The sequence below is a fragment of the Falco naumanni genome, chromosome 2 (genome assembly GCF_017639655.2).
Source record: "Falco naumanni isolate bFalNau1 chromosome 2, bFalNau1.pat, whole genome shotgun sequence".
In the NCBI taxonomy this organism is placed as follows: Eukaryota; Metazoa; Chordata; class Aves; order Falconiformes; family Falconidae; genus Falco; species Falco naumanni.
The window spans coordinates 92370710-92391222 of record NC_054055.1 but is presented as its reverse complement, the minus strand read 5'-3'; the positions used below and the strand labels follow the sequence as shown (position 1 = coordinate 92391222).

The window sequence follows — 20513 nt, the reverse complement described above, 5'->3', positions numbered from 1 at the left end:
TTACTGATAATAACGCAAGCAAAAATCTAATATCCAAATGTAAACCAATAATACAGTCAAAATGTTCTGAGTTTTTAGGCCAAAATTATATGGAAGGTCCTATTTAATGTTACTGAGAATATAACATTTAGAAAAAAAATGTGTATCCATTGCCTTATAATGCTCAGGACCAGGTGACACTAAATTCAGTTCTAATAAAGCTGTAATTTTAAAACCTAGGAACAAAGTAATGAGAACGGGTTCATTCTACTCATGCAGGAAGTCACATACAGATTACTAGAAGAGATTCAGCAGTCTGATGAAAGTTAGCTAAGTTCCCTTAACAAATTCTTGCATTTAAATGCTTTTCAACCGTCCTAAAGAAAACAAAAAATCTGAACGGAAAGTTGTCAGACTGGAGGGACTACTTCTGACTTAATTTGCTCCCTGCTCCTCATTGTGTTTGATGCACTTAGAGCAGTCTTAGTGACATAATCAAAGACAGTTTTGAATGCCCTTAATGATGGCGGAAGAAAAGAATATCTGAAAGTGTGAGATTAAAGAGATGAGGTTTATTCCTGAGTCCTGCACAATGAAGCATGAGTGTATTTCAGTATCACGGCTCAAGAAGCCAAATTAAAGAACATCCATAATTCTGTTATTTGTTTGATCCGCTGTCATAAGTGTTTTCTCCTATAATTATTTGCAGGTTTTCTGCACATGGATCCAGATACAATTATGCTAAAGCAAGTGGCATCATATCATCACAAAACTAGAAAAAGCAAGGAATGAATCAAAATCCACTAAGGGCTGTCAGAGACAATGTGGCTTAATGAAAAATGGCCTCAGACCATAAGTCTGGTATCAAATTGTCATGACACATACCTTGTGATATATGACCCTTACTGTAAACCATAGGACTGGCTTGGATTTTGCAAAGGTTCAAAAAGCTTTGCAACCAGCACGGTTGTGTTTCTTTTGTGTGGGGATTGGGGAGGAGGGTTGTATAAACTTGACTCCACTCAAATCTATGAGCTTCATTAAAGCCAGATAAACATCAAAGTTACGGAAGGACAAATCTAAACTAAGGACTCCTTTCCCTGAGGGAGCCCCGGGACTGGGGGCAATGGCAACAGACCGGGTACTAAAACATCGCTTTCTTGTACTCAGGGAGAGGAAATTAACACCACAGATGCAACCCGGGAAGCAACACCAAGCAGTCACACCCTTTCTAGTGTAACCAGTTTATTTTCAGTTTGTTCCCTTAATATTATCCTATTACTTTCTCAAGTAACCAAGCAACCTTCAGTGCCCTACTGCTAAAACGGTTTGAGTCACTGCTGGGACCGTCCGTAGTTTTGGGTTCACTGCCGGATGCGGGAGAAAGTGCAGCGGCTGCTCCATCCCTGGGCTGCGCTGCCGCCTGGCGACACTTCTGCACAGCTCTCCTCTTCCCCCGAGGCTCCAAAAAGCCCCTAAACAAGGATTCTGCCGGTAACATAATTCTGACAAAGGGACAGAGGTTTAGAACTCAGAGTTATTTGTAAAATTTGAAGAGTGGTCTGAAAGACGGGATGTAAATCAGTAGTTTATACCTGGAAGCAGAGAGCAGAACCCAGCAAAGAAAAGGCAGGCAGGGAACAACGGGGCTGGCAACAATCCTGCAGAAGAGAGTTTGGAATCGTAGTGGCTCATAAGTCAGTGTTGTTCAAAAATATCCTGCCACTATGAAAACGGCAAGTGTTGCACCGAGCTACATCAATAGGAATGTTATCTGTACCGCGGTATGAAATAGAACACAGCAGCGTAAGAATGCCTGTGTAAAAAGCATAAAGTACAAACAGTTGGTGTCTTTAAAAACCTTTCTGTGTACACAGAAGCGTCACAAAATGTTTGTCTAGAGCATTTGCTTGAGCCTTGCAGACACCAAGTCTAAGACCTTGATTTTGGATAAAACTATACATTTGTATATATCTGAAAGATGCCTATGATCTGAAAATGCAAGAGGACGGAACTGAGTCCCAGGTATAACGCTCGGGTTTTCATACCAACAAGATCCAGCAACAACAGAAAATATGTCTGTTTTCTTCCCAGTCTTCAAGCTGATCACTGTCACATTGAAATAACTCTCCAGTAATTGAGCTTACCCGGGAGAGTAAAATAACATCTCTTTTCCCCTAGGAGTTTACTATGTAAATGAATACAGCCTTTTCTACAGAAGTGCTTCTCTGTATGTTGTAATACTAATTACTCCTGGGACTAAAATAAAGAAAGTAACATAATGGGAACTACAGAGACGAATAGCATAAAAAGATAAATAATTCAAGCATGAAAAATGACATAATAACTTCATTGGCATCTTGCTCCTTCAGTGTTTTCCAAAGAATAATGCAGGAGAGCAATCAGAATGACAGACAGGATTGATACTTAATTAATACAATTTTCTTTCACTGCTAGAAGCAAAATATCTGGAAGAGCCTAGAAAACTACTTCTCTTCCAAATTCCAATGCCTCCAAAGAAAACAAATAATCTGAATGATTTTGACAGTGTAATTAATTGTTCTAATTCCCCCATCAATGTTGATTGCATATGTCTCTACTAAAAGTGAGTTGGGAGCAGTTGCTGTCTAAAGCAGGGATTACAAGAAAATGTAGGACAGAATGGGAATTAGTCAGAAGGGGTGGGAGGCAAAAGAACAAAACAGCGACATTTTTTGTAGAAGCATAGAGGAGCAATGTGGACCTGAGAAAAGGAACAGATGAACAGAAACAAACATTTGGGTGGGAAAATCAAATGAGATAGGGGAGGACAGGAAGAAAAATGGGAGGAGATAAACCAAATTAAAAAAAGAAGGAATAATGAGAGAAAAAGGATTGTTCCTGCTGAGCAGTTTCAAACAGAGTGTGCTATATTTAGAACTGGAGGATGCATCTGGAGTAAAGCTGGTGATTCAGGTTTTAAAGATGGAAAAGGAACCAAGGCTACATCTGTTCTTTTTGATAACTTAATTCTTTGGTTCAGTGCCTGGATGTGGTACCTAGTCATTCACATCTGAGTATGTTCATCCCCTTGTGTGCTTGCCTTTGAAGCTAACTGACCGCTTCCCCTTAGGAAGAAGCCAGGGCAGAGTCCTGGAGGCTGCTGCCTGTGAGCAGCATGGATGAGCCTGTACCACCATCCTTCCCAGACAGTCCTTCAAAACAAAGCCAGCTCACCATGCCCCCCCACAGATTCCCACACCACCGAGCATGCAGCACAGTCCCACTGTGCAACGCCTTTCAAATGCCACTCAGAAGGGCTGCTACACGGCCTCAGTTTACTGCAAGCATTTTGAGCTAAATAAATATGAAGAATAGTTATTATGATTTAAGGGGCCACCATACAGTGCCACACAGGAGATTGGGCAAGTGTGTCACAATGTGGATGCCTCCATCGAGGAAACCAGGCTGAAGCAATGTGACCACAAGCTGTTCTGCAGGTCAGCCTCCCACACAGAATGTGAGTTAGATCTATGGCAGCACGGGAAGATGAAAAATCAAGCAGCAATCTGCTGACTCCTGAAATGAGGCGAGGATTGCTTTCACCTGGGTGTAGATGGAGGGTGAGCTGGAGCAAGTCCCAAACGTTAGATCTCCCCTCTGTCTTTAACCCAACAGCAGACATTTGTAACAGCAGCTGCAATCCGAAAGATGATAACATCTCAGGATCACACCCAGAACAACAGAAAACGTGTTTTGGCCAGCTGTCAAGCAACACACCCTTGCTATAGTAATACTAGAGTCACACATGGCAAGGTGCTCCATTATGAAATATTCCATAATCATCTTCCTTTAAAGTATTTTCTAGCATCATTATCTGCTTATGATTTTATTATGTTTTCCTTTTCATTGTTTACTTCATTCATCAATTAGGTTTCTGCATTCATTTTCTGTGGGACAGTTTAACCATTTCAGGATGCTTTAAGAGTTTGTCATGGAGAAAACATATGATTAATTAAATACCATGAAAAGTAAAAAAGCCGCAGATATAATGTAGATCAGAGCTTTACTAGCTTTCCAAAGAGGTAAAAAATGGATTCTTTCTCATAAAAAATAACTATTTCCTATGACTATTAGAAGTGTTAGTAACATATCAGTCGATAAATGCGTAATTATCAAAATTGCTCCACATGAGTTGCACCAATACAACGGGTGTGTACATGACCACCGTTGATACACATAAATCCACCAGTAATCTCTCCAGACTGTACAATGCTGACAGATAAAAAGTGCAGGTTGTAAACTTCCAGACAGGTGGCCTGGAAGTCTTGGCCTGTGGCAGTACCTTGGCAGCCCTGGGGAAGGCCCCACACAGGCCTTCACGGTAACACTTTCTCTAGCTACAGACACTCCCTGCTTGGAGAACATCATCTCCAGCAAGTCTGTGCTTTCTTTCCAAGCTGGGAAACTCTACAGACTAAAGATACTCTAGGAAAACCACCTTCTGAGGTAACTTACTAACTTCTTCATCTTGCTTTTTGCTCTCTTGGAGGCCAGCTGCTGTTGTTGCTCTTGTTTCATGAATGATGTCTAAAGCTGCTTAGTAGTGTAGGGCTGACTTGCAAAATTCAAATTTCCTACAAGCTGGATGACTCCACAAGAAGCCCTGTGCAGACTTGCCTTTACCTGTGTGTTAGCAAGAACTGCTTTGCCCTTAGTGAGAACTGAAACCAGCACTCTGTCTACTCACGGGTAGATTTCACGGTTGCAAAAGTGTCATTTCCATATTTTTTTAAGGCTTTCATCCCTTATATGTGAAAAGTTAATAGATTTATATTGCTTCTTTTATACATCTCAGCCTGTGCCCAGGCACAGCATACCTCAGTGTACCTGCAGGACAGCAGCACAAAGGTGGGATGCTGAGTACTGCCAGTGCTCTATACTGTCACCTGTAGTTAAAGCTGAAGAAAGTTTGGTAATTTTCAGTCCTACAGCAGGCTGATGCCAAGTGTGGATTTGCTTTTCTAATGAACAACTAACAAAATACATAGAGTTCGGCTTCTTCGTGACATCTGTCTGCACTTGTCTTCCTACTTTGTGTTACGGAGATGAGGAAGAAATTACATTGGCCACTAGCGTCCTGTGTGGTAGAACAGGTGGGCAGCCAAGGAAGAAGATGAACAGTCCAGTGGGGATCCAGATGAAGCTGTGTTTTGGAAACAGATGCCCACTTTCTGTCCTCTCTGATGGAGGCTGAGGGTGTAGTTTGAGAAACACGTTTTCACTACCAATTACGCCTTAAACATTTACCACTTGTGCTGCAAATGCGCTGAGCTCTGTGCAACACTCAGGACTCAGCAGACACAAGCATTTGTGATCCAACAGGCAAACATAATTTACTTTCTGTTGCGGGGGGGGGTTGGGGGGGGGGATGGTGGGGGTGGTGGTGTCACCTTTCAGCTGGATCTGTTCAGCGTTCAGCTCCAGGGTTGTGCAGGTGCCGATGCCAGCACTGCTCTGGGAAGCGGAGCAGGGGCAGGAGACAAGGCCCGGTGTGGAGGCAGGATAGCAGCGCAGGCAGTTCACCCGCTCTGGCCACCGAAACCCGGTGTGTAACCGCACCCGCTCTGGGCACGCCACCGCAACCCGGTGTGTAACCGCAGCGTGAGCCTCTGAGTTGGGCTGAGAAAGGGGACGCTGGCTGGGAGACCCGCAGGTGAGATGTGATAACATCGTTGTACACTTCCCAGAGGGCGGACGCCTGTGACATTAAAAGGAACGGTTTAATGCTTCGGTTACGCCGTGCCCATACAGCTCGGTCGGGGAATGCCCCCGCCAGCACCGCCGCCGCGCAGCGGAGCGGCGAAGGCCCCGGCTGGTGCCACGGCCCCGGGCTGCCGCGGGAAGGCGGCCGGGGACAGCGGCCGCGACACGGCCGAACCTTCCCGCATCGGGCGGGCCGGCACCTGCCGGCACCCAGGCGCGCCGCGACACCCCGAGGTTCGGGGACAAACTCGATCTTTCCTCGCATTGCACGGTCGGCTCCAGGGCCACTCCCGCCTTGGGGGGACTCGCCGACCCCCCGCACCGGCCCTCCCCCCAGACACGGCCCACACACTCGCCAGAAACCCCCACCCAGCGCTCCCGGTGCGGCGGGGGGCGGCAGGAGGGCTCACCGGGCCGGCGGGCCCACCGCCACCGCCACGCCCAGCCAGACCCCGCCGCGCCCGGCGCATGCGCGCCGCGGGGGAGGGACGCAGGGCAAGACGCCGGTCGGCCCACTGCCGGGGAGCGGTCCCGGGCGGCGGCGGCGGCGCCTGCGCCGTCACTTCGGGGCCGTCCGTCGGCCGGGGGCGGGCGGTCGCAGCCGGGCTCGGCGGCTGAAGGAGAGTCGAGGACGGGGACCCGCGCCAGGCGCTGCCGCCCCCCCGCTCCATGCGCAAGATGCTGCTGGCCGCGCTCTCCCGGGTGCTGCAGGGTCCGGCCGCCGCCGCCGGGAGGACGGTGAGTGTCGGCCGTTACCTGCCCGGCCGGGGCGCGCGGCGGTGCGGGGGGGGGGTGCGCGGGCCCTGCGGGGGAGCGGCGCGTCCCAGCGCCGGGGGGCGGGGGCGCGGCCGGTGGGCAGCGGCGACGGCGGGCTCGGCCTGGCGGGGGGGCCCGGCTGTCGCGGCGGGGTCACGGGCTTGTCCTTTGGAGGCAGCCCGCGCGTGACGGCGGGCAGCCCGGCTGCGTGGTTCCGGCGGCAAAATAAAAAGACCTTAAAAAAAAAAAAAAAAAAGGTGTTGCTTTTTAATTCCCCCCCCTCTGTTTAAAATACCACGTGGAAACCAAGCGGTCGCTGCGCGCCCGAGCGCTCTTTGCAGACGCCTGTTACCGGCGCGCGGTCCCGTGCGGGGCTGCAGCAGCGGGCGGGGCCGCCTCCCCCTCGCGGGGCCCGGGGTGGGGGGGCTGCGGTCCGCGCGCCGCCTGTGGCGGGTGGGAGCGCGCGCCGGCGGGGGGGGGGGCGGCGGCTGGGGGCTGCGCTGCCTGCGGGGGGGCTGGCAGCGCGGTGCGCGGCCGTCTGTGCGTTGTTTACGTCTTTAGCACGTGTGAAATGTGCCGATCCCTTTCTGAAACCCTTTCCTGGGCCCGCTGGTTTATTTTATTTCTCTCTATCTATTCAGACTGTCAGCACAGGTCAGGCCCTAGACGGGGGGCGCACGCACCCTTCTCGTTCCCTTTGAAATTCAGCCACCCGGCTTTCTGAGCGGCGTCACCTTTCCTTGCTCAAACAACAGGCCCTTTCCATCTCTCCCTGAATTTTCTTTCAAACCTTGGGGTGTTTTTTGGGGTTTTTTTGGGTTTTTTTTGCGTTAGCGCGTCATTTGTTGTGTTTTATCTCGTGTGTGTGAAAAAATGTTACCTCTTTGTTCTCCTTACGCCATTATAATGACTGTGGCCATGAGGAAAAATTAACCCTGTGGAAAAAAAACCAAAAATGCTGGCAAGGTCAAGTCAGTGTTAAAGGAGACATTTTGGTGACTGGAGGTCACCTGCCTTTTTGCCATTGCAAGCGAATCTGTTACCGTAGCTCTGTTCTGAAGTCGCCCACTTCCCTAAGCACGCACTTGCGGAAGAACCAGGTGGGTGACTGGATCCGTGAGAGTCACGCAGGAGAGCAGATACACCAGAAGATCTTCCTCTGTGTGTTGAGACTGTGTAGCTAGAAGTATTTCCTAATTTACAAATGAAACACGTATATTAAAATTTTCATATATGGGTGTCTAAAATTAGTCCCTTACTGCAAGTACTTGGCCTGCTCCTGACATGCTGCGTTTTCCTAGAATTCTAAACTGGATATCATTTGGATATCTTAATAGAGGATCCTAGTGATTTCCAAATATGTAAATATTTGTCTTGAATTGTTCCAGTGCATTTATAGCGAAGGTATAAATTACCAAATAAATAGAAGCAGTCTTAATCCATAAAGCAGTGTTTTATAGATGCTTTGAGCATATTGCAAAGAGTATAGTTGGATTTCCGTGGCGTAAAGCTTACCTGTAAGGAAACTACCTCTTAACAGCGTTCTAGTTGGCTAATAATTTGGTGACTTCTCCCCTAATTGTCTCTTATAGTTACTTATCCTCTTTCTCTTTTTTTTTTTTTTTTTTCTTTCTTCTCCTTTTATTTTTCCTTCCAAATGCTGCTAACCTAGGGAGCCATTAGTGAGGTAAGGCCTGAATCAGTCTTGTCAAGATTTGTTTTTGATACATGTACTGGCCATGTATTAGAACTTTTGTACAGACTCCTCAGTGTTGCTTTTTATGTTCTGTTCGGGGCAGGGGGTTCAGCCAGGTGGCCTACAGAGGTGTCCCTTCCAACCTTCATTGTTCTGTGATTCTGCAGATCCCAAACGCTTGATTTACTTCCAGCTCTAGTAGTAAAATAGCTATTTTTCACTGAAAATGTTGATGTGTTGCTGTAAACAGTGTAGAAACTTGGTTTAAATTAAAAACTCTTAAATATTTAATCTGATAATGGGGTGGGGGACTGTGATTGCTAAGTCAAACACGTGACAGAATGGATAACCAAGATGGATTGAGAAACTTTTCCTGGCTTTTTTTCCAAGCTTTATACCTGTCAGTCAGACCTTTTTTTTGGAGGCAGTGACCTGGATGTTCTCAAAACTTTGAAATAATGAATCTTCAGCTAAATGTACGTGAATTCCATGGTTGAATGAGCTACTGACGTTTTTGTGTAAATTAGCAATACAGTTTTGCCACTAAAGATGTATTGCATTCCTCATGCTACAGCCACAGCACATGCATGGACAGATGAACATCCTATCTGATGCTGCAGTGAAACTTAGTAATCTAAAAATACCAGATGTCAGATGTTCATTAGTCAAGAGCCTGTGTTCGTTCAAGACACAACAGTATTTTTACTCTTATCTCTCCCTTACCATGTCACCATTTCTGTTGTTCTGTATTTCATGTATCCTCAGGTATGTCACCTTTTATGTTTCTGTATCATTTGTAAGTAGCACCCATGCTGTTACCTGCTTAAATGATACTCTCTGTCTTCATCGTTGCCTTGCACACCGCCCCCCCCCCCCCCCCCCCCCCCAGCTTCTCTTCCTATTGAAAAGAAAGAGCTAGAGTACTTCGTATTCCAGAAATCTACTGGGTTGTTGTGTTTTGGTGGGTTTTGCTTTTCACAAATAATGTTTCGGTTCTATCAAGGCAAAATTACACTCAGTGCAGAGCGCTATCAAAATCTGCATTGACTGTCTCTACTCATATAGGCAGTCTGGTATGTGCAAGGAAAAACACTTTTGTAGTTTTGATGCTCTTCACAGTGTTTTGAAACTTACTGGTTTTAATGTAGATAATCAAGGGTATTAGAAATTTAAAATTCTGTTCTCCTTTTCTAATCTTTATTTTAAACACTGGGTTTTAAAGGACTTACAGCACATCTGTAAGAAATAAAAGTTCTGTAGTATTATAAGGGTATGCCACTGGTGAGTTTAATTGAGAAGTTACTTCAGTTTGGGAGTACTGTTAGAAATTACTTGATAATTTACCTACTTTTCTGTGATAATTACCTTGAAATATTGCTCATGTTTTGTTTTGTTGGTTTTTTTTAAGGCATCTCGAGTGGTGGTAGCATCACGTAACTATGCAGACTTTGCAAGTGAAGCCACATTTGAAATTAAGGTAACAAAGCTGAACACTTAATACTGGCATTCTGTGTGTTTGTTGTAGATCGTGAAATCATGGACTTGCCCTCTTATCTTTTTCAATTAGAAAAATACTGTTTGAATTTCCAGAACCAAACCCCTCACTGTCTGACCTGATTTCTAAACGCAGCTGGAGGTACTGTGCTTGACAGTATGTAGTAATGTTACTTGTTTCTTAAGAATGTGAAGTGGTGATTCTTTGCAGCTGCGATACTGCAGTTGAACTGTGAGAATGGAGTCGCAAAGGAGCTAAAGAACCTTTTCTGTTCGGAGGGAAGACTATCAAGGTTTCCTTAATTCTTGTAAAACAAATAGCTGGTGTTTGCTGCCTACCCTGTCTTTCCATCTCCCTTTTGTTTACGGAGTCATGGGTGCTCTGTCCCAGTTGTCCAACTGATTGAGGTCTGTATGGATTTTGGAGGAAAAAGTAAGACATCCTTTTAATGCTTTACTTGGTGCTGCTCAAAAAATATGTGTTATATCCTGTCAGCTTTCCCCTGTGGCTGGGTCTTAGGAAAAAGGTGATGTGTCTATTGGCAGTAGCTTTTGTGCTGACTTTCCATTCAGGAATTGCTAAAAGAAAATCTGTAAGAAATTTATTTGGTTTTCCTCCTACCTGCTCCCTGTTTGTCTGTGCCTGTAAAGTACTAAAGTTGTTTCACAGGTGGAATGGAGGGAAAATATGTTTATATGAAAACTTTTCTGAGTAGATACAAGGTTTAGTGTTTGTTCCTGTGTTGATTACAAGACTCCTAAGTTTCTATTGTTATGTGAACTCCGAAGCAAAACTGTCTGTAGTGTGCCCATGTGTTACATCCAATTCATCTAGGTGTCAGTGGATTTGCTCTGGAGAGACTTTTGCTTTAATATAAACTCTTTGACCTGTGTAGCAGTATTTTGGCCAACTAATCTGCACTGACAGAGCAATTTTAGTCTGTTCCACTGAACTTAACTGATTATTTTTTTTAATGATTATTGTTTTATTTTTATTTGTTTTGTATGGGTGCCTAAAATCAGCCCTCTCAGTAGACTCCGTGGTTTGGCGAAGAAGTTGTACTGTACACATGGTGGTTTGACTGGCAGAGTGGCTAGTGCAGTGGTGGTTTACTACGGCTTGTTAGAAGTGTGGTAGAAGAGATGAGATCCAGTCTTAGGGCCAGATCTTTCAAACTATTTCATAAAGGAAACTCTTTTCTTGTCTCTTCACTAAGCCTCTGTAGCTCTTACTAAGTATTTGGCCTGCAACAACCATGGAAATTTCCCATATTTTGTGAGGACTGCAGTTCATCTACTGCTTGTGGGAGATACAAAGCTTCATTTTGTGAATGGAGATCTGTCTTTATTATATATATTTATTTATTTCCCTGAATTGGGAAATAGCACACAAATTTTACAAGTTGTTCTGACCTATGAATTTAGGTTTTGCTTTTTTAAAATGTATGCTCTGAATTTGAAAATGGCACACCATTAAAAAACTGTGATACTCATAAATAGGATGACTTACTTTCAGGAAATAACTACTTGTTCAACTCTGCAGAAATGTGACCTCCATCGCCTGGAAGAAGGCCCTAGTACCACAGCAGTGATGACTCGAGAGGAAGGGCTCCATTACTACAAGACAATGCAGACCATACGACGCATGGAGCTGAAGTCTGACCAGCTGTACAAGCAGAAGATCATTCGTGGCTTCTGCCACTTATATGATGGTCAGGTAAGATTATTCCCCACCACCCCCCCAAGAGGTTTTATGTTTTCTCACCTTACTTAACGTAGGGATTTGAATAGAGTGGAGTATCTGTGTACAATGGCTGAAGTTGTAGATGGATCTGTGTTTTAGTTTGTTACTTCTTTAAAAACAATGTCTTGGCACACAAGGGAATCCCTGAGATCTTGGGATAGCAACAGGAAAAGAGAGAAGGCAAGGTGCAGCTGACAGTCAGCTGAATGTGAGGAGTGAGCAACTGCAGCATATTGAATTCAACACATTTGGAGGCCCACATCCTCCTCCTCAAGCTTCATTGATGTTTTTTGTTCCATGTCTTAGAGCTCATGTGCCCGCTAAAAAGCAACAGCCAGGAGAAGGAACTTCATAAACTTGGTGAAACTTTGCTCTCTGGCCACTCCCCTGCCATTTTTTGAATTGGGGTTGTTTAGGTGCTTCATTTGGGAGATGGGTGTACAAAATGTCCGCAGATTTTTGTAGCTTCTAGTTCCTCTCCTGTCTGCCTTTGTTAATCAGAGTCTGGATGAAATCTTGGAGCCCAAGGCTGTTGTAGCTCCAGGCCTGCCACCCCTCAGGATTTAAGGCAGTCTCCTGTATCTGTGCTCTTCCTGTGTTTCCCTGGTATTTGATGTGTGTGGGTTCATAGCTGGCCCTTGCCACACTGATGTCCGTGGGAGTTGTGTGCTTTTCTTCATTGCTAAGCGTGCTTTTCCTTTGTAACAGGAGGCTTGCTGTGTAGGGCTTGAAGTTGCCATAAAGCCTACAGACCACGTGATAACAGCTTACAGAGCTCATGGCTTTACTTACGCACGAGGAGTGCCTGTTCGAGAAATTCTTGCTGAACTTACAGGTTTGTGCTAAGTAAAATGAGCATTCGCGTACTGCTTTACTTGTGTCAGAATTTTTTATTCAAATTCAAAATGATTCTGATGCAGAAAGTATGCTGGGGCTTCAGAAACAGTTTAGTGACGTAGCAGAATAAATAAGTTTCATAATTTTATGATAAAACCACTTTTAACATAAAATGTAGGTCATAGGGGATATTTAAGTGCTGGTACTTCTAAAGCATAAATTCAGAAAGCTTTTCTTGATACCATATACTGGATTTGTTGTGGTGCAGCAGCTCATTTAAATAGAACTTGCTGGTGGTAGGCATTTGTTCTCCATACGACAGGGCATTACCCTCACTAGGAGACAGACTTGGATTTTCAGAATTATGCTGCTGAAGTCTTGGGAAGACTGGTAAACACCAATTGTAATGGTAAACTGATTTGGAAAATCTGACTGTAACAAGAGTAGCAAAAAATTACATTGATCAGTTAGGAATTCTTAAATACTTTCTAAAATAAAGGATTGTACAGAAAGTGGAAGGAGATTACTGAAGTTAAATTGCAATTAAGGAAAACAGTATAAACACCAAGGTTAAGGCACAAAAACCAACTAAACAAGCTGTGCTTACTAGAAATAAAATATAAGCCTCTGCAGCTAGTAACAAGACAGATCGGAATAAGAAATGGAGTGGGCTGGTGAGAAACTCTATTCTTAGACCAGCTCATTTAAATAGCATTTGTTGTAATGCTTCATGGACCACTAGTTATCTTCAAATTACAGCTTGGAAAAAGCTGGGCTAGGTGGCTTTTTGATGTTTATCCTGGGGTGGGACGGGGAGCTCTTGGTCATATTTTTTGGTTTGGGTTGGTTTTGTTATTTTATTTTGGGTTTATTTCATGTCCTGCCTGCAATTTTTACTTACGGTTATTGTCAAGTGGGAGACAAGTGTAGGTCATCACAACTACTTTGGAAAAGTGTTCCTACCTTTCTTGCAGAAGACAAAAGTAATAAGGACTGTATATACTAGTTCTTACAGATTACATATATGAGAAATACAGACCGTGTTGGCTATTAAAAAAACCCAACCAACAAACAGCAAACCCATATTTATCAGAAAGTATTTTGACATAGTAGGACACTGAAACTTCTTGGTTGATTTTAAAACTTCTTAATTTCATTCTGCATTTCTTGAATTATGTTTTCATTATCGTTCTCTTTTTCCCTCTTCTTGAATTTGTTTTGTGATTTGTTTAGCATAAACTCTTTGGGGAGAGGCCATTGTGTCTTAACTCCACATAGATCTAATGACAACAACATAGTCTTAGTGTTAATACCTTTAGGATTTGAATTAGATGTTCCTATTTGCATGGTATTTTTCCTCCAGAAAAATATATAATTGCTTATTATTTATGTTTCAGGTCGAAAAGGAGGATGTGTGAAGGGAAAAGGAGGATCAATGCATATGTATACCAAAAACTTCTATGGTGGCAATGGTATTGTTGGTGCTCAGGTATATACATGACTTTGACTTTAAAGCCCAAGTTGAATTTGGCTCCTGTCTTCTGCCATTGTTTCCTCTCGGTTTGGGTGGTTTGAGCTTGTATACAGATACTGTTGCTCTGTGGCTATTAAAGCTGTTATGTCTTTATTCTGGTTTTCTCACTGTTCCATAAACTGCAGCAAAAGTGAATCAAATTGAGAATACAGTTAATGTTTATATTTTGGCTGTTATACAGACTGGAACAAAAGGAAGTGGGTTGGTAACGACTTGTTTGTGGAGCAGATATCTAATAGTGCAAATGTCTCTTTACAATTCACAAGCTGCCTATCTCCAACTCCTTTAAACATTGTTCTAAAATTTTGGTTTGTCCTGTATTCTGTGATAGGTTCCTCTTGGAGCTGGGATTGCGCTGGCCTGTAAATACTTTGGTAAAAATGAAATCTGCCTGACGTTATATGGGGATGGTGCAGCCAACCAGGTAAATGAGCCTGTCTAGTGTGGCTCTGTGAGGAGTTAGACTGTGGTAGTCAGTTTTCCTTCTGTGAACTGTGAGCTCTGCCCTTCCACCAAGTAGTGGGAGAGCACCTTTCCCCCTGCCTGTGTCCTACCTGCAACCCAGCCAACGTCTGACTTGGAACTTGTGCTAGGATTGTTGTGTTGGGCTTTCTGCTGCAAGGGTGCTTTGTTAAAGGAGTCCACTGACAGTGAAAAAGCAATCCTGGGGAGAGGGAAGTCCACTGTCAAGCTGCAGTTCATTGCAGTTTTCCTTATGGCTTTTGTTCCAAAGTTCTGTTTGCTGAGACATACTTCGTGTAGGTGGCTGGGCATCTTCCAAGTTTTGAATACTAGCACCTCTTATTTGTGTTCTTAAGCATTTGAGTAGGAGTACGTTTCAAGAACGGTGTAGTTGTTAGAGGAGTGATTCAGATGAACAGTTAAGAAGTTAATTACTAGTTGCTTTTTACATATCAGGATTGTACCATGTGCTTGGATTTTCCTATGTTTTGGACCTGTGCAAATGTCTGTCCTTCCCTGCCTCTATTTTGAACTCTGCCCTTGTCGCTAGAGCGGAGGGAAAGCTTCTTGGCTCCTTCCCTTCTGGAGGGCTCCAGATACTCAGGGAGCCAGCAGGGCTGATGTTTAATTATGTCATCGTGTGAGTCATGGGAGGAGGGGGTTCCAGTTGCACTTGGCTCATCTAAGCGTTACACCCAGTGGTCTCTGTGCTGTAAGGAGAGCTCTGAAGGACAGCAGTGAAGATGAGAGTGCTGCTGCATAGGGAGAAACATGTAATTTACATTTCTGAAGACAGGAGAGGACAGAGCCACTTAGCATTGACATTCTAGCCAGCCTTTTCACATTATCAGCAGAGATGTTCAGCCAGATAAGAAATTGGGTGTTTTAGAGCATACTGTTGATGCAGTTTCCCAAACAGGTGGGTTATGGTTCTTAGTTTTCTCTGTCTTTGACTTCGGGTAGCAAGGCTGACGCAGTCACTGCGGTCAACCTTTTCTATTACTTTGCTGTAGCAAGCGTCCTGCCAGATTAGTCACCTGTGGAGTAATTTAGGACTGTTGCTGAAGTAATTAATTTAAAGCTGAAGGTTTTGTGCCACTCTAACACAGGTACTGATACAGGGTTAAAAATTAATTTCTATGAACTATTAGTTGAGATGAAAGCTACCTTACATAGTGTAGCTTCTTTTTTTATTCCTGCTGAGCTGCAGCAACTGGCTGGTTTCAGATCATTTTTAGTACTAAAATTTCTCCTAGCTAGACCTGTGCAACTGAGTGATTTTCAGTAGAGCCTAATGCTCCAAGGCGGGGCTCCCTGTCTAGATGTAATTTGCTCTTTTTCTTTCAGGGCCAGATATTTGAAACATACAATATGGCTGCCTTGTGGAAGCTGCCTTGTATTTTTATCTGTGAGAACAATCGGTATGGAATGGGAACTTCAGTTGAAAGAGCTGCAGCCAGTACTGACTACTACAAAAGAGGAGACTTCATTCCAGGGCTCAGGGTGAGCAGAGTCACAGCTTTCTTCAGGGGGGATGTGCCTGCACACACCTGCACAGTACAGACATATGTATGCATTTCTTTTATTTATAAAAAAAATTTTAAGTATAGGAAAATTTGAAACTTAATTCCTATTGCACTTGTGGAAGTACTGAAATGGGAAGTTTGGGGTTTGACATCTTTCTGCCTCAACTTGTAGTTTCTGTTTATCAGGTGGATGGCATGGATGTTCTCTGTGTTCGAGAAGCAGCAAAATTTGCAGCTGAGTACTGTAGATCTGGAAAAGTAAGTCTGTAATCATCATTCCTTTTCCATAGGTGAAATTCTTAGCCAGATTTTTGCTGCATGAAGAGTTCCTTCTCCAGTCACTGTTGAAACTTTATTTGACCTTTATTTTCTTTGTTCTGCACCATATTGAACCTGTAAGCAATTAAGTGGTTCTTCAGTTTTGTTAGAATTTATTAACATGCAGTTGGTATTAACCAAGCATCTAAAAAAAAAATAATACTCTTGTTACTCGGTCATCTTTTTCCCCATTTTTACTCCAGTTAAATTCTGTTGTGAAAGGTGTTCTGACTGTCAGGCAGTTGTGTTCTTTGTGAAGAGATTAATTAGGGGAAGCATCAAGGGAAGTAGCAATTATTCTATTTACAATAAGTGGAAAGTGAAGTAAAAGTTTTGTGAGTCAGCATTAGTGTCTTATCACCCAAGTACGATATGGTGGTTTTGAAGATTTTTAATATTTGGTGAAATAATGTTTGCACTGGGAACATACAACAGAGAAAGGTTTACACAGAAGAGTAAGGTTCTGTGAGTTACAATCTTACAGTGAAACAACAGGCAATTTGAAATAGTCTTGAGTAATGGCACTTCCAGTGACATTGGAAGGGAAGAAATGGTTTAATGCTGCTCAGTAAGAACATGAGACTAAATGCTTACATTTGATGCCGAAAAACCTTGAAATGAAGAAAACTGCGAAGAGACTTTTTGTACTTCTAGCAGCAAGGCATTTATTATCAGCGCAGGGGAGGAGGTAGTTCGCACCACAGAAAGTCGCACCGAAGCACAGGTGTGAAACAGGCTAATTTATACATTTGACATACATGATTGCGACATTCTCATACATTATTCATGTAATTACAACATCTCATTGCATATTAATGATGGGCAGAGTCTAGGCAGGGCCTGTGTGGAGTTTAGGTGGCGTCTTCTCTTGGCATCAATTTTTAGAGGGTCATTCAGGCCTTCAGCCTCACTCAGGTGATCTTCCTCAGAGCTGCACTTTTCAACTTTCTTTCATAAGTGCCCCTGTGAGGATCTTGTACATGAATCTTGGCTTGTTACCATTTTCTTCCATTGATGTGTCTAACTCTACCTACTCTATGATTTCTAGTACCTGGTACAGCGATTTCCAACAGTGGCTCAGGCCTGGGTACAGTGAGCAAGAGCAGGGCGATTCAGCACTACATGCTTGGTTCCTCAGTAACCAAGCTGAGCAGTCCTGTAAGGCAGGACAGAACTTGTACCTGAGACTTTTCTCAGGTGGATCTTTACTTTTTTAGACCTTTTTCCTTTCACATTTTATTAGTTATGATAATATTTTGTAAATTAAACTGAGAAAAATCATTGAATTAAAATCATTCATCACTGGTGCAATTCATCTACGGCAAATAATTGCTGCTGTACCAACAAGTTGGTCACTCAAGGTAGTAACACTATTGTTTTTTCTTTTTAAGGGTCCTATTCTGATGGAGTTACAGACCTACCGTTACCATGGCCACAGTATGAGCGACCCTGGAATAAGGTACTGTGATACTCTTTCTTGGTATTCACTGAAAACAAGTAAGTGGTTGTGGTCGAACTCCTGAAACTCTTGGATCAGTGTTTAAATCCGCTGTGAAGTGCATTTAAAAGTTACGATGTTGGTATGAGTGGTCTGATCACTCATTGCTCGGTTGATAATCCGTGGCCATATAACATACTGGTTTTACGCGTGGTATTAAGAGATTTAGTTTTAGAACAAGCACAGAGTCTGTTAAACTTCTGTGCTTTCTAATAGTGAGTTCTGCTTTCAGTGCAACTTTATAGTGTGTTGTAATTAAGCTTTGACTGAAAAGCAGCATGCTTTTCCAGGGATTTTACAGTATTTTAAACCCTGTAAGCTAAAATGACAGGAATGGTTTGGACTGTCCAGTCAAGTAGAACGCTTCTTAAAAATACAAATATACAGGTGCCAATACAAGTTGGGCAACAACTCCGAATTGATTCACGTGAAGTAGAGGTGTATCCTAGTGCTTTGTTGGAAACTTGTAGGGAATTGGAAGCATGCAACAAGTCATGTAGCTCCCCCTTAGGGGTGATGGGAAGGAGGAAATACAGCCTCTCATGGTGACTGTCTCTGGCTGGGATTGCTCCCTTTTCCCTGCCTGTGACACTACGGTCTGGAGCTACTTGAGCTGAGTTACTGCTTACAGACCCAAGTGTTGTAGATGTAGCTGTTCCACCCTTTGGGCGATGAATGTCACTGTATTTTCATTGCGCTGCTGACAATTCTTTGGTCATACCTATTTCTAAAAGCAGGCTGTGTCCAGAACCTCACCTCTGTTCAAGGATACCCCTGAAGAAGTTTATGTCTTTGCTTGTCTTGCTCATAGCTATCGTACTAGAGAAGAAATTCAAGAAGTGAGAAGCAAAAGTGATCCCATTACGTTGCTGAAGGACAGAATGGTCAACAATAACCTTGCTAGCATTGAGGAATTAAAGGTATGGCGTTTAGTTGCTATATGAGCAAGCTCTTGAGCATTCATACACTAATGGTCTCCAAAAAGCACATCATAGGGCAGCGTGCATCACTTGCTCTTTGATGTCCTTTGAAGTTTGTTTTAACATCATTTTTATGGGTGAGGATGAAGTTTTGTTGCAGACCAGCTAACGAAGCTGCAGTCTGCTGGAAAGGCCTGTTGCTTTTGGGCACCGAGTGTAACTCAGCAGTGTAAGGCTGTGTATGGGTGGTAGTATGTCAAATACAGCTCTTGCCATACACTAACATGTAGAAATTGAAATTGCCCAGGCGTTTGCAACTACCTAGGGCAGGAGCAACTCTCTGGAAGGGAAATGGTTACTAGTGAGAAAATCCTAGTGAAGGAGCCAGAAACCTAAGCAAATCTTACATAACACATCCGTCAACTCTAAGAGTGTCAGTGTCAGGTATTTTTAACTTATTTGGCAGAACAGAAAAGGCAGAGGTTCAGTGGGGTCGTGTTCCTCTGGCAGCAAGTTGTCCATACTATCCAAAAGGGACAGAAAATTGCAGTTTAGTAAGGAGGGAGTTTTCACAGGCTTACAGTTTATGTTTATAGACAGTGTTAACGCTAATTCTGACCAATACTTAATCATGGTGTTTAAATTCAAAATTGTGATGCTTTTTATGAGCTGTCTTCAAATAAGCATCCATTTTTGGTTTAGGAAATTGATGTGGCAGTAAGGAAGGAGATTGAGGAAGCCGCTCAGTTTGCTACTACTGACCCGGAGCCACCATTGGAAGAACTAGGTAACCACATCTATTTCAATGAGCCACCCTTTGAAGTGCGTGGCCCAAACCAATGGATAAGGTACAAGTCTGTGAGCTAAAGGCCTTTTTGTTGGCATAACTTATTCATAAGAATAAGTGAATGCATTTACAGGAACTCTAATGACTGTTAAAAAACTGTTTTAAAAGCTCTTTTTCAAAAGAGGAAATGTGTAGGGATCCATCTCTGCAGATTTTCTTAAAAACACTGAATGTTGTTTCAGAGGGAGCTAAATTAAGAGAAAGCAGTGGTTTATTTAAATTGCTATATATTTGCTTTACTGACTTGTCTTTGAATTGCTGTATGTGTTATGTACAGTGTAAAAAAAAAAAGTATTAAACTCAGACCACTAGATAAGTGTTTGCTTTGTTTCTTGATGAACCACTTCTGTAAAAAAAAAAAAAACAAAAACACCAAAAATGTTTAACTGCTATGGCTTTGCTGCTGAAAAGTTACTAAATAAGAACATGAGTGAGAGTAGCTTTAATGCAAAAAGCTGTATACGTTCATCTACGAAGAAGTGACATATGCTCTAGCACACCGCCTCCCTGCTCAAACCCTCAGCCAGCAGAACTGTAACGCATTTTAAGTTCACAGTTTTCACAATGCTAAAGCCATTTCAGGTGTGTGGTACCTGTTCCACTAAAAAGGATTTTTTTCTCAGCTAATATTTTATATTACATTGATGGGCATCTGAGTTCTATACTACTGTCATAAATAATTCCAGTGCATTGACACAGACTTTTAACAGCTGTTACTATTCACTGTATATTACACTGATGGTCAAACAAGCTACATAATTGTGCAAAACCTGCAAGGCAGCTGTACATACATCTAATAATTTAAGTGTTAGGAATGTGTCTGTCATTTGCTTATTCCCACTTCAAGTTCTTCTGAAGCATTAACCTTCTCCACTGAGGTCTTACCAGATGTTTGTCGGTGGCTTAATATTGCATTCCAAATTCTGCAGAGAAGACCACCCCTGTATGAAGAAGAATGAAGAACAGTTAGGGAAAACTCCCTCATCTCCCTTACTTTAAAGTGAGCAAGAAGTAAAGCCCCAGGACATAGCAGTTATCACAGCACACAGAAAAAAACTGCATGTCTTTTATAGCTAAAACTTCTTTCAGGTCAGCCAGGAGTTAACAGAATGATGATGAAAGGACTTGAATCAATGGGGAGGAAAGACAGGCACTTA

General features: G+C 43.1%; 2 protein-coding genes across 3 annotated transcripts in view; one reads left to right on the top strand and one right to left on the bottom strand.

Moving 5' to 3' along the window:
* Positions 1-6287: 6287 nt before the first annotated feature.
* On the top strand, positions 6288-19955 carry PDHA1 (pyruvate dehydrogenase E1 subunit alpha 1). Of its 2 annotated transcripts, XM_040582568.1 has the most exons (12): positions 6288-6462; positions 8153-8167; positions 9585-9653; positions 11214-11387; positions 12123-12249; positions 13649-13740; positions 14117-14209; positions 15595-15750; positions 15960-16031; positions 17483-17550; positions 18401-18509; positions 19212-19955. In XM_040582568.1, the coding sequence occupies exons 1-12, from the start codon at positions 6394-6396 to the stop codon at positions 19374-19376; spliced, it is 1209 nt and encodes a 402-aa protein (XP_040438502.1). In that variant the 5' UTR covers positions 6288-6393; the 3' UTR covers positions 19377-19955. The 2 variants fall into 2 exon arrangements, with proteins under 2 accessions (XP_040438502.1, XP_040438503.1); XM_040582569.1 differs by lacking the exon at positions 8153-8167.
* Positions 19741-20513, bottom strand: part of MAP3K15 (mitogen-activated protein kinase kinase kinase 15) — an 87261-nt gene continuing 86488 nt past the window's right edge. Inside the window, exon 29 of the mRNA XM_040582567.1 lies at positions 19741-20297. Within this exon, the coding sequence (XP_040438501.1) occupies positions 20180-20297 (118 nt within the window). The 3' untranslated portion in view covers positions 19741-20179. The remainder of the gene's footprint in view (positions 20298-20513) is intronic.